This window comes from Chroicocephalus ridibundus, chromosome 4 (assembly GCF_963924245.1).
Source record: "Chroicocephalus ridibundus chromosome 4, bChrRid1.1, whole genome shotgun sequence".
NCBI lineage: Eukaryota > Metazoa > Chordata > Aves > Charadriiformes > Laridae > Chroicocephalus > Chroicocephalus ridibundus.
The window spans coordinates 20,055,450-20,068,793 of NC_086287.1; the positions used below are offsets into that span (position 1 = coordinate 20,055,450).

At 42.7% G+C, this 13,344-nt stretch overlaps 1 protein-coding gene across 10 annotated transcripts in view; it reads right to left on the reverse strand.

The window, feature by feature from the left end:
• TSPAN4 (tetraspanin 4) overlaps positions 1-13,344 on the reverse strand; it is a 471,022-nt gene that overhangs the window by 14,231 nt on the left and 443,447 nt on the right. For all 10 annotated transcript variants that reach the window (XM_063331344.1, XM_063331346.1, XM_063331350.1 and 7 more), the window contains one exon: positions 7,569-7,670. In XM_063331344.1, the coding sequence (XP_063187414.1) occupies positions 7,569-7,670 (102 nt within the window). The remainder of the gene's footprint in view (positions 1-7,568; positions 7,671-13,344) is intronic.

Below are 13,344 nucleotides of genomic sequence, written 5' to 3' on the forward strand. Positions count from 1 at the left end.
AACTGCTCTCTGCTATTGGCAGCACTTCACACTTTTCCAAGGCTATGCCAGCCGCCCACTTAGCCCCAAAATGACTTGCCAAGATCTTACTTTTTAAATGTGGTTTTATATAAGCCTGTGCAGTATCTTTTGCATCCCTGCAGAGGCCATTCCTCTTTTTTCTGATAGACTCATAATCATGCAGACATTTGCATCACCAGGACCACAGCCTAGTTCAGATCCTGATATTTATACTGGCCTGAGGGACAGTTTTCCCTATATCTATATACATATATATAAATGGTTGTAGGGTCTATGGGCACAGAGGGCTGAGCGTTCAGCTCTTGTTGCACACACAGGATCTGCCATTCAAGACCAACAGAGGGCAGAGGTGTCACGCGTTGCCTCACGCATTGGAATTTGCTTCAAGCACTTGCAGAAAGTAGTCCGCGACAGAGACCTTTCAGTGCTCACAGCACTGGTTTTCTTCTGCCAAGCAAAAGTGAGAAATCTTTCCCAGACTAACATCTATCCCCCAAAGGTTCTGCTCAGAATTCTGATTTGGTCCGTGGCAGGAATCAATCCTTAGCTTGCAACTGTTTGATTTGTGACTTTATGGGCTTCGTTTTCTACAAACTGACTTGAAAGTAAAAAAAAAGTTTGTGACTTTATTTTTTTGCTCTATGTTCCTGCACACAAGACGGGAGCTCCGTGCATAACAGGTCCCAGAAGCGGATAGGAGCGGCATGGAACACATGGCATGCATTTGAGGAAAGCTGGTTTATTTGGAAATCTAACAAGAAGGTCTTGCAGGCTGTCATCATTAGAGTCAGGAGGCAGTTCTTTGATAGACAGTGAGAAGTGACAGCTTGTAAATAGCAAACCTTGAAAACGTGGCTCATCTGTGATGTAGAGAGTGCAACAGTAAGGGCTGAGACATATGAGTGATGTTCTGGCCAAACGCAAGTGACACAAGTTTGCATAAATCAGGACTAGGGCCCTTCTCCCCATAATACTGCATGGCTGAGGGTGTCAAAGTCTGACAGACTAAGGAGACAAAGATGAAGCACAGGTTTTGTAGTTAAGGGTGCACTAAGAGTGTTGAGGACAGCTGTGCCTATGGAGCCTGTGAAGCAGACGGTGGCTAGGCCATGAGCTAGGGTTGGGACTCCAAAGAGTAAAACTTCCTGGTAAGCCACAAGGTGGAAATAGGAGGGGATGCAGTTGCAAAGACCAGCTGCAGTCGGATACACGTTGCCGGCCCACGCAGATCCTCTGTGTATTCTACAAGAGCAGAGGATTAAATATTGATGCTTGCCTGCCACTGCTGGCAGACAAGGCAGTCCCAGCAATGGGAGAAAGGCCTAAGAAAAGATCAAGGGTGAAAAAGAATGAAGTAGCATGAGGGTCAATAGCCTTGGGACTGGAAGAAATAACGTCTGGAACTGTAACTGGAGGAGATGTCATGCCTTTGGAAGACAAAGGAAGGACGAGTGATGGAATTACGCAGCAGATGATGCACAATCCTAAAAGAGAGGAGGTAATGAACACAGAAAAGTACTACCACCACAGAGACCACTGACGACCAAGTCAGGTGAATGGCACCTCTAGGGAGCAGAGACCCTGACCCATGGCAGTAAGTCAAAGAGGCAAGAACAAGGGAACAAACAGCAGTGGGACTGAATGGGTCACCAGTACAGATTCAGCAAAAGGGTCCAGCTAGAAGCCAAAAAGACAGACAAGCTGAGAGCTCTGTAAATTCAAAGACCTCATTATGGAGGCCGAAGTAGAGAAAAGAGAGCATGGGAGCGATTTTGGATCATGTGACAAACAACTGATTTATCCTGTGTGCATGAAGCCGAACGATAAGTAGCCAAATTGTTGAGGGAGATGAGGGACTATTACAAGAAAGGGGAATATTGAGGACAAAGAGCATAATAAGAGGCTTTTTTAGGGGCCTCTGAGATTTGAGAGCAACGTTCTTTTTTAAAATTGAGAAGGTTTCTGAGCAAGGACAGTTGGAAACAGTCCCACACTTGGAGGACGGAGAAAGCTCAGGTCCCATGAAGGATAATTTCTGTCACCAGCAGTTTGTTGTAGACTTCACGTTCTTCCACAAAGGCTGATGTTCTGCCAATACCAGCAAGTTAAACTGCCTGACTGTCACGAAGCCATTGCAGACTTGATTCTTGCTACCGCCACATTCATTTTGTGGTCACATTTACAGTCCTGTGTTGCTCCCGTCACTTATTAAGTGATAAAATTAGACAAGGTTGCCTAATTGATTAGTTCTGTTCCTAGTTTCAATAGGGAACAATGCCCTTATGGCACGCATAAACAATGCACAATTACAAACTAACAGTGCTTATTTTGGGACACCCAGACTAACTTTAAAAGGGGGTAATCTGTAGAAAAAGGCAGCTACTGTCTTGAGTAGCAGTAACTTAAGACACCTTGACTTGGACACGTCAAATCACTTGATCCTAGGGCTGGCAGCTGTGAAGGGGCAAGCACCATGGCATGCAGTTGTGCCTGCCCACAAGAACGAACGTGGGCACTTACGGCATAAGGTGACAGTCGGGTAGCAGTTCTGGGGACACACATACAGTGTTTGGCAGAGTTGCTCAAACAAGCAAAAGCTTGTCAAATGCCTCTGAGGATCTAAGCTCCTGCTGCTAAACATTTCCAGGAATACTGACAATACGCTGCTGTTTGTTTCACATGTTTCACGTGGGAGGCTCTGTCTCCCGAGATGTCAAAACACATTTTTTTCCCCTCCCTTGTCAAAGAGAGAGAAATCACCCCCCTATTGATTACCTGCGGGGTTCTGAAGCGGCTCCTCGGTTCCCAAGAACTCGGGACACGTGGGCTGCTCAACACAACGATGCGGCCAAAGGTTGTGCAGCTGCGAGTGGTTTTCCCAGCCGAGCAGCACCGCACGGCACCAAGGTCTCTCTGTTGTATTCATGGAATGCAACGCTGCCTGCAGATAGCTTTATTTTTGTTTTAACAAGTAATTGCTGCTCTAGCATGGGGTATCTGGGGCTGGTAATTAATGTTATACACAAAGTTTCTATCTTAGCTCAATAGAAATGTAAGGAGTTGGATTCTTGTATGTATTTTACAGGCAATCCTGGTATTGAAGGCTAAGGAGGCCTTATTTTCTTTGCCAAATTCCTGCAAAATCAGCCAGGCTGGAATAGGGTTCATGAAAATAAACAGACACCCAATCCTTGTTGCAGACAGGTTTTAGCAATGCCTGGTTTTCCAATTTTGTGAATGTGATGGATAACTAGGGACAGGGTAGGGGTGAGTTTTATACGCCTTTTTCCTCTATCACTGTAAAAAGTGGTGAATAAGACAGCTTCATTCTAATACCATGTTTAATGGGTGGTTTGGATTACTTCAGCAGTAATCCTCCAGTATGGTTTGATCTAACAGAATCAATGACTGGGGTAGAGAGAGATGGGTCAAATTTTGTTCTCAGTAACCGTGGTCTAAATAGACATGAAAGGCATTACGCAGCAGTAAAAGTGAGCTGAATTTGCTCACTTTAGTGAAGCTAATGCGTTTTCTGCATGCCTCTCGAATTACTGCCTGGTTAGTTAAAAGGAGAAGTGCTCAAATATTGATCACAAAGATGTTGGGGATGAAGCAACATTTTAAAAATTAATGCCTATTTCTCATTTCCTAATGATCCCCACCTGTAACTGTACCAGTCCTGGTTAGTAAGGAGTGTAATGCAGTTCAGGGTAACTTACATCCTAAACTATTAGAATTTTAGTCATGTTTAAAATCACTTTGTACGCTTTCATAGTCTTCAGTCACAACACGCAGAAGTCACCTGCTTGTGTTTCTGATCCTCTTAAGGTTTGAAACACCACTGAGAAGGGCTGTGATTTTGGTTAGCTGAAGGTATTAAAAAGAAATCAATAAAATGTTCTAATTTGAAACAGCTCCCTGACCTAGAGGCTTAATACGACCGCAGAATGGGTCTAGTGCTTTTCCTCTACCGCGGGTTGCATGTACGCAGCTCAGCCCAACTCCTTTAGCAGGAAACTGAACTGATCAGTCATGGACCAAAACGACAACTTCCTCCTTAAAGACGGGCCTGATGGACTCTGCTTTTTCCTTGTTCCCAGTTACTTAGGAATTGTATGCTTCTGTTAAAAAGAGGGAAAACACTTCTCAAGGCACAAAGGCTTCAGAGAAGAAAGCCCCCCGAAAAAGGTGCTCAGGCCTTTCACATTTGAAGAAGAAATACAGTAATCACCACTGTATGCACGCTGGGTCTCCATCCTCCCAGTCAGTACTGCCCTCTGAAATGCCATCTAAACGTCGTCCTGTTTCTGGAAAAACTTTTTTCCCCTTCTTTAAGCAAAGGTTGCCATACACAGTCATACTTTGTCAACTCAGGGTGGGAATGGTCTCTATCTAAGCTAATTGTAGGAGAAATGAAGAACTATGCCAGAGCTTAGGTCTCTCATGTCTGAGCCCACTACTTTAACCATGGTGCCATCTCTCTGCTCAAGCTCTGAGAAATACTTTTGCAAAGAAAGAAGTGTGAACGCAGAGAGGACAGGGGAGAAGGACTCATGATTTCTCCTACTGTCATGTTTTTCACATGTCATGCTTTCTTCTGAGGCTGCTGTTTCCCATCCACGCACAGACATAGCCCATAGTTCAACCAATGACTGATGTCTTCTGGCCCCATTAGAAAAGCCAGTGATGAGACACTGCCCTGTAATGGCAATGTGGTTACCTCTACTGCGGGGTTTCGAGGGCTGCCGCTGAGGAGTCAGAATGCAAACAGCAAGCCTGGGCTGGGACTTTCCTTTCAGAAAGTCTCCTGTATTGCCCTAATCCTCCTATCAGTGATTACACTCTACTGATTAGGGATGTAAGGGATAACAATTATTACTGAACACAAAAAAATAATACTTGGCATTTACATAGCGCTATTCAAGTGCAAAGTGTTTTACATAATTAACCATGCTGGGATTGCCTTTGCTGCACCACTGCAATACTCTATTCCTAAGTAGTTTTGAAAGATACATGTGAAAACCAATTATGCAGAGCAGTAAAAATGGATCAGTGGGAGCTCTTTGCTTTTCTCCTCGGTGCCCAGCACCGGGAGCACGGAGACTTTAACACTGTGGTACCGCCAAGACAGCACATGTTAATTTCATAGTTGCCATGTGAGAAAAGAGAGTGATGTAACATGACGGTACATGGCTTGCAAGATGGCCCTTTCCTATTATCTTTTGGGCTCCTAAGACCTAGCTAGCATTAGGTTAATCTGAAACTTATAGAATGCTCTTTTAACCTGTAACAGGTTTCAAGGCCAAAGGAATCATCAAGACAATTGAGCATGATCGAGAGATCATGCACTACACAGACCACAGACTATCGAGTCTTGCCTCAAACCCAAGCTTGTCACTGAACAAGACCACTTCTTTTAGACAAAACCCCCTGTCTTCACTATAGGGAAAAAGAATCCACCACCCTGCTGTACAATGGCAGCCTACTATCAGATATCTGCATCTGGAGTTTTCATCTTTTGGATCAATTACAGAGCCCTTGCCTTTCAAAACCCTTTTCCCCTCCTGCTCTCTTTTTAAGGATTGCAATCACACCACTACTTCGTCTCTTCCTCTTTTCCTGGTTATATAAAGCTTTTAAAATTTCTCATCATAATGTAAATTTCCACAATTCTCATTACTCTTTTACATACTTTCTGAGTCCAATCCAACTTATGAACATCTTGAAAAAATGTGACTAGGTGAACTAGACATAGTATATACTATTACACCTATTTTACAGAAAGGGGAGCAGAAGCATGGGGTTTCTATCCACTAAGTCCTCCAAATAATGCTTTTTTCCCCGACCTTTGCTATATGCTTTCAACAGTCCTTGGGGTGTCACTGAAACCAGATTAATATTTACTGCAAACACCTTAATATTAGTAATTATTACTACATTTTTACCAGTCGGAGTTAAGTTAGTGTAAAAGCGTAAAATTTCTAATTCTGTTTGATATAAGCAATGATATAAAAAATTGTATCTACACTTCACATGGCTTGGGCCAGCACCACAAAATGCATTTGGGAATGCAATTGATGCCTTCTCATATTTGATCATAGCATTGGAAGAGAAAAACATTAACAATATTGCAAGATGCTGAGGCCTTCTAAAGGTAACCAAAAGAACCTTCCACATGCAGTTGTTAGGATGCAGGACCGGAAAGCTTATTAGCTGGTTTGCTGGACGTGAGCTGTTTGTCTTTCACACACAGCACTGTTGCTGCCAACCGACTGCACTCAATACAGGCTGCTCCCACAGCCCCGAAGATGCACATGGAATTTGGCCAACTACTTCTTTTGTTCTTTTAGTGACCCCGAATTTTCAATTTCTCAGACCTTCGCTTAGCAGCCTGCCGCTCCTGCTATCTTGTATGGTACAGAAGAGTATATGTGAATCTTGACACCGCCAGACTGAAAGATATTTGGGATTTCAGCCCAAATGCCAACAGAGGAAGTAAAGGGTAAATGAGCAGGCTTATCGTATCAGAACATGGTAGGTAGCCCATCCATCATCTCGAATATTTCAGATAATCTTGGAAGCATTGGGAGAGGTTATCGTCTTTGGCCAATTTAAGACATTTTTGGCCAAGGCAATACTAAAGCCCTGCCTGTCTGTTTCACGCTAGCACCTCTGGAGAGGAGAATTTGAGAAAGCTATGCAAGATATTTTGAGTGAAGTCAAGGCAGTACAAGTCCTTCTTTCTAAAGCAGAAGAAAAATTGGAGCACTTTTCCTCATTCAAGTTGCAGAGAAAATCGTATCAGAAAGATCACCCCCAAGAGAACTGACTGAACTGAATATGAAAAGAGAAGGACAGAGCTAATAAACCTGAACTGTTAGTGACGGTGTTTCCTCAGCAAGCCAGACAAGGACAAAAGGAGGAAGCCAGCTACAGTCTTCACTAGTCCCTTATGAGACAAACACTGGCAGAGTGCTGTCAGAGAATCAGAAAGATGCAACAGTGGCGGCAACATAGCAAAAACCACTCCCAGCCCATCTGTGATAGAGGATGATTGAATTCTGCTGGGAAAAACATACTGACTGTAGAAGGAGGTTGTAAACACCATGGCCAGTTTCCATTTTGACCACGCTAGTGGAAAACAACAATGGCAATGAAAGGAGACAGGACAGAAATGAAAAGGTATTGGAGTGGTTCTTTGTTATTATGCTACAGCTCTTCATTCCAACAAAAGCTGTCCCTTTGACTTTAAAGAGAAGGTACTGCTTGTTTCCTGTCTGACCGTCTCCTTCACTCTCCACACAGCGCAGAACTATATGATATTTAGGTGTCAACACAATATGAATTTTTAAAAGACATAAGCTACCCTGGACAAAGGAGAAAATACCATTTGTTACAAAAACTAGAGAGTTTAGTTGCTAATGTACTGACTGGGTGGGAGGAAGAGGTTGGCTTGGGATCTGGAGGTTTGATTAGGTTCACACCCAGAACATGCTGTTACAGAACCCTGAGGGTAAAGAGAAAGGGAAAGAAAAGCTGAGACTTACATCTGTTTGAATGATGCTCCATGCATTAGTTAGGCCAATATTTCCATCGGTCCCATACAAATGAAGCCCTTTCTTCAGATCCCGCTGAGCGTACTTGTCAATCTAAAACCAACAACAAAAGACAAAAACCTCAAAATTTGCTTAGTACCACATTTCAGAATCAAAGTGCACAGAGCAGGGAGACATTTAACAACAGTCCTATACTGAAATGAATAAAAAGTTAACTGACATTGCCCAAAGCCTTTCTCCAGTAGACTGGTATCTATTACAGGTATCTGCATTTTGTGAAGAACATGGGGAGTTCCTGTTCTCAGTTAATGTTCATATTTTCCGTCACAGACCTCCAGAACATCTTTTCCCTTCTAAACTAACCACCAAAGTACTAGAGAGAGATTGGATTCAGTTGAATCATTCTTTTTTTTTTTTTTGCAAATGCGACCTATATACGAAACATACCACAGCATTTCCTTTTAGCTTAATGTCTTTAATTGCGACCAAGTACCCCTCAGCATCTTCCACGTGTTTCCTGGGAGAACAACGGTGGCATTAACATTGTACTGATGCTCTGAATTGTGTTTATTAGATTGGCTAGGATACCCCGCCTCTTGCAGCAGGATGGACATGGTTGTGTTGAAGCAGCAGGGGATGGGCTATCCAAATATCCTGTCCTATCAGGACAGACAGGATTTAAGAATTTACTTACTAAATGGAGCTGCTCTTAAATAAATGCATTTTTGTTCATTTAATGAAAGTACAAAGTTCTGCTTTAGAGGCTTTTGCAATTGAAGATGGTACTTTCTTGTTGAGAGTCTCTGCTGGGAAAGCAGGCTATTGTTGGATCCACCGGTCACCACCAGCTAGTATCCAAAATGATTGTAAGTGCCTCTCACAGTCCAACCATACGTACACATTTCTACAGAATCAAGCAAACACAAAAAAGGAAGTAAATAATAAATGGATTTTCACGGTTTTTCTGTTGTAAATGAAAAGCACTGGATAGTGCTGCTCAAATATGCCCGTACACGCCCCGCTTCCCGGGGTGCTTGTCAATGTCAGTGGTCTGTTCGACATCAGAGGTACAGCAAGAAGGGCGAGCAGACCTGTCCCATTTTCTTCTCCATCAGTCTGCTATAAATCTGACTGCAAAATACAGTGCCACTTTGAGATCTTTCTGCCACAGCAGTCAAAAAGAAAACCAAAATGAAATTCACAACTTGTTTCATGGGGACGGTCTCTTCCATACCGGACAAGAGACAGACATGGTGTGTTCTCTAGTGATTGCCCCTCTGACATTAGTCATTCCAGCTGAGAAGGGTCTAAAATGAAGTAACCAATGCTAATTTTCAGTTAACAGAGGGAACAAAGATATTCTGCTTCTACCATACACTTGGGTTTTCCTTCTGCTTTATTCAGTCATAAGTGTTTTCATTTGCTCCTGGGCAGGGGGGGAAAGTGGAAGGAAAGCATCTTCCACAGTGTAAAAGAGGAATTTTCAACCGACTACATCATAATTATCATGGGGTAAATGTAAAGTTACTAAACAATATGACTCCATGAGAAACTATGACCTCAGAAGTTCATCATGTCCAAGAAATCTCTGCTGTATGTGCAAAGGGTTGAGCTTGGTCTCTCCGGTTCTTCTGTTTCCTTCCCAAATGTTTGCCACCATCGGGCTGAGCCACTAATAACACAGCTTTGGGGCAGTCCAAGAAAGATGTACAACTTAATCTCAACGCCTTAGCTGTCCCACAAGCACTTTCTTGTGGATGACTATCTTGAACAGTAGGTGCTGCGCTCCCACTGTAATTACCGTGTAAGCTGCTTTTGACTTTACACAGAGATTATACATAGTCACCGGTACGTTAATTAGAAGAGAAAACCAAAGCTGAAAGTTATTATTAAATTTGGAATTAGCTGAGAAAATTACAGGCAATAAATGAAAAATTTATATGTGCGTGGGATTCCTAGCATTCATTTAAGAATTAGATTGAACTGTTTTTCAGCTCTTCACTAACCCTCAGCTTCCTGTGTCTCAAACAGACCTGCTGTGGTCTGGAGCAGAGCCATCAGCTAGGATGGAAGGGCACGGTTGTCCTGGTAGTCTGAGAGAGGCTTTGAAATTTAGTTAGTGCCTTACAGAGATGATGAGGTAAATTCATTGCTGAAAAACTAATTCTTATTCAGAATGGGACAGAGGTGGAGAAGAGCAGCATAGCTGAGGGCAGGTGGGGACAGAAAACTAGATCTGTTGCCTTGAAGATGAAAGGAAAGGTCTGTTTGGAACACTAATTTATCACATCTGAGGAAATCTGCCCTGTAAAGTGAGAGAGCTATGCATCAGCCTGCAGTTCGTATCACCACTAATCTGGAACAAGAGAGATAACGTCAAATGAAACAGTGATGCTTATCTGAAGGGCAAATGCCATGCTACCAAAAGGATGCAAATTGCAAAGCTTGCATGTCCTCACTCAGATTTTGCTTTGCAAACCAATGCAGTGGCTCAGCATGGTAATCCCTTTCACCAGGGCTCACGGGCTGCCCTTGTTAATGCAACCTTCATTTCCTGTTTGACATCAATAATAATAATTTAATAACTTATGATCAACATTTGTAAAGTATTTCAAGATCACGAGCAACATTTTGTTACTACACGTGGTCTCAAGGAGATTTTCTCACCAAGCATTCCTGCTCTTTCTTTTACCTGCAGAAGACGCACTAGCAAGCAACCTGCTGAGGCAAAATGAAAAGCAAGTCCTCTCTTCCTTATAAAATTAACCACTTTTCCGTGCACAAAGAGTGCAAGACCTTTATACTGGGAACACAACTGGCAACAGACTTCCGTATTTCAGGATCTGAATAAACAGCAGAGTATTACTCAAGAAAACACTGCGTGACCAGCTCTCTCACTAGTATTTCAAAAAGCCTCAACGTCAAGTCCCTCAACATTAAGTCTTGCACACTGTGTGACCCATTACTATTTGTTGGTTTAAAAAAAAATGTGCCTGTTTGAATCTTGCTTGGAAGAAGATATAAGCTTTTATAGTCCCACACCATGTGGGATCTCCTGCATCTCTATGCAGGTTGCAAATCTGAAAGAGACATACGCATGCCGTGAAACAGTATCTCCAGCTTTCTTTACTCTTTTATTTCATGTCTACTGACATGGGAAGGTATCTGGAAATCTCACAGAATTTTATACATATACACACACACACAGAGCTTTATATTTATTTGAGTGATTGTAAATGTCAGGTTTTAGACTGCTCTCCTTTACTAAAGTTTCTAACTGATCTTCTAACCAAGTGTGCTGTAAATGCACCAACGAGTGCTATTCTCTGAAAAGCAGCTATTTTAAAACATCTTTTTCACAGAGCTACTCCTTAAAGCATTCACGGTCTCCTTTTTGCTTACGCTAGGGTCAAAAAGGTCTTCATCATCCCCTACAAATAACCTTGTACAGCATGACTGAGTCTGTAGCCCTTTGGCACCAGGAGAAAGGGGAAGCGGGCATCGGCCTTCGGTCTCCTGTCACTTGTGCCTGCAGCTGAGGTACAGCATGAAGTCCCCCACTGTCTGTGTCTCCCTTATTTCTAGAGAGTTACATACAGCCTTTTTTATTAATGTGTTATCTTGCATGAATAATCAGCCTTGATGCAGAAGTAGCCGTGGACTTCTAAGAGCACAGATGATGTGAAACATGACCACTTCTCTCATTCAGGCTGCGAGGAGTTCAGTGTCTACGTGCAGTCCTATTAAAAGCTCATCGACCTCTGCTTGAATAACCTGTGTACAAGGTTAAAAGATGGATATTTTTTCCCCTAATTGAAGCCCTGCTTGAAGCGCTAGACATATGATTCCTACTGGCTTTGACCAGAGAGGGGTACGTAAAACTCAGCACCTATCTGTGGAGCATAGCTGGCAAATGCTCCTCCAGGTCATTCCGTTTCCTTCTAACCTCAATTTTGTTTCTTCCTCAAAATATTTTTAGAATAGCAGGAACTTTTCAATATGCCTTTATTCTAATTGTATATTTGATTTAAATGAAAACTCACAAAACACCCCCAGCTGTCTCCTCTGCCTTCAATTTGAGTTTTTCACAAAATGATCTTTCTGAAAATGAAATGCTGTGCCACAGTGATTCATCACGTCTCCTGACAAATGATCCCACCCTGCATTCACCAATCTGTCAGCTTCTTGTTTGTCTCTCTGCTACCACTCCTCAGCCAGGCAAAATGTCTATCACAGAACAGGGACACTAAGTACTATATTAAATATTCTGCAATTTGAATCTGCTGCATTCTCCCATAGGCAAGCCAGGCCCTTCACAAAGCACAACTCTATCTGGTGAAGGAGCACAATGAAGTGTAATAAAAGCTCTCAGCAGGCAAACCGTTACTCTAAATGAGATGCCTATTTTTAGTCATGTGTACTACCAGAGATTTCTTAGAAGAAAGAGTAAGAACCTTTCACCAATCTGGAAGGGAAGCAGCAGGAAATTCTTTTCCTCCTTGGGATTCATGGGTCAACAGATGAGAGGAGTAAGCCTCAAGCTGGCACCCCATCCATGTCAATTCCTATGACTTCTGGCTTCAGCCACATTGGAGGCTTGCTTATGCTTATCAGTGCCATCAGATTTCAGTGGTGTTTCTACTAAGATAAGTTAAATGCATCCTGTTGCATAGCGTGGTAATCCACTACAATCCACGACTGCAAGAGAACCACTTCTTAGAGTGGAGCATGTATCTTACTACCACTTTAAGGTAAGATCCTGTTCCCACTGCAACTTTCTCACTTAGTTCCTTTACGCCCTAATTTGGCTCTTAAATCTCTCATTGTCCTATTAAAAAGGCTTTCTCAAAAACATATACTACTCTAAGGTAGACAAGTCATGCAGAGACTTTCAGGCAATGAAGGAAACTCAGTATTCGAACTAGAGAAGAGAAAGCTACAAGAGATGCATCAGGACTGGAGACAAACTGCCACAGAGGTCAGGAAAAGTGGCTGGAAGCAGCTGATGCAGAGTGAGAGAATGGGCAGGGATCTATCTGAGCCTCATCTAAATTACAACTGTGACAAAACATCCCTTAAAAAAAAAAAAATCGTACTTAAGCCTGCGTATAAATTCAGGCCAAATTAAAAAGTGGTTCCTTCTTAATCTGTATTCCCTTGAGACAGCTACTTAAACTGTAGCAATTTACATGTAAGTCTTGTTTTACTGTCAGCTTTGTCCCCTTGTTGCTTCTGAAATCCGGAGCCTTCAAGCAGAATTGTGGCTGGCTGACAAGCCCAGCTGCAGAAGTGAGCATCTTTCAAGAGGACCAAGAGCTGTCAGACTCCACCTTGCCTCCTTGAATAAGACAACCTAGGAATAATTGAGGCTGAGATAAAAACTGTGAAACAGCGGCAACCACAAAAACCCTGCTTAGCACAGACACAGGCACACTAAAAGCACTACATAAACATTCTGCGCTGCAAAAACCCAGCCAGGCTCGTAATTATTTCCATCCCTGTATTACAGATGGGGGACTGCAGTAGCCGCCTCAGTTCCTGGGGATGGTTTGACAGATCTCTCACTCTCTGTCTATATGAAAGGCTTTGGAGTTTATCTACTTACAGTTAAGGCATGAAACGTAAGACAAGTACTACTCCCTGAGAAGCCCTGTCCTGTAATTTTGCCGCTGATAAGGAGGAGGAAATGCTTTGGAGCAAAACTTCTTGGGCAAACAAGAAAGCTGCTATCTGTGCAGAACACGGGTATTGTCAATATTTACAGCTA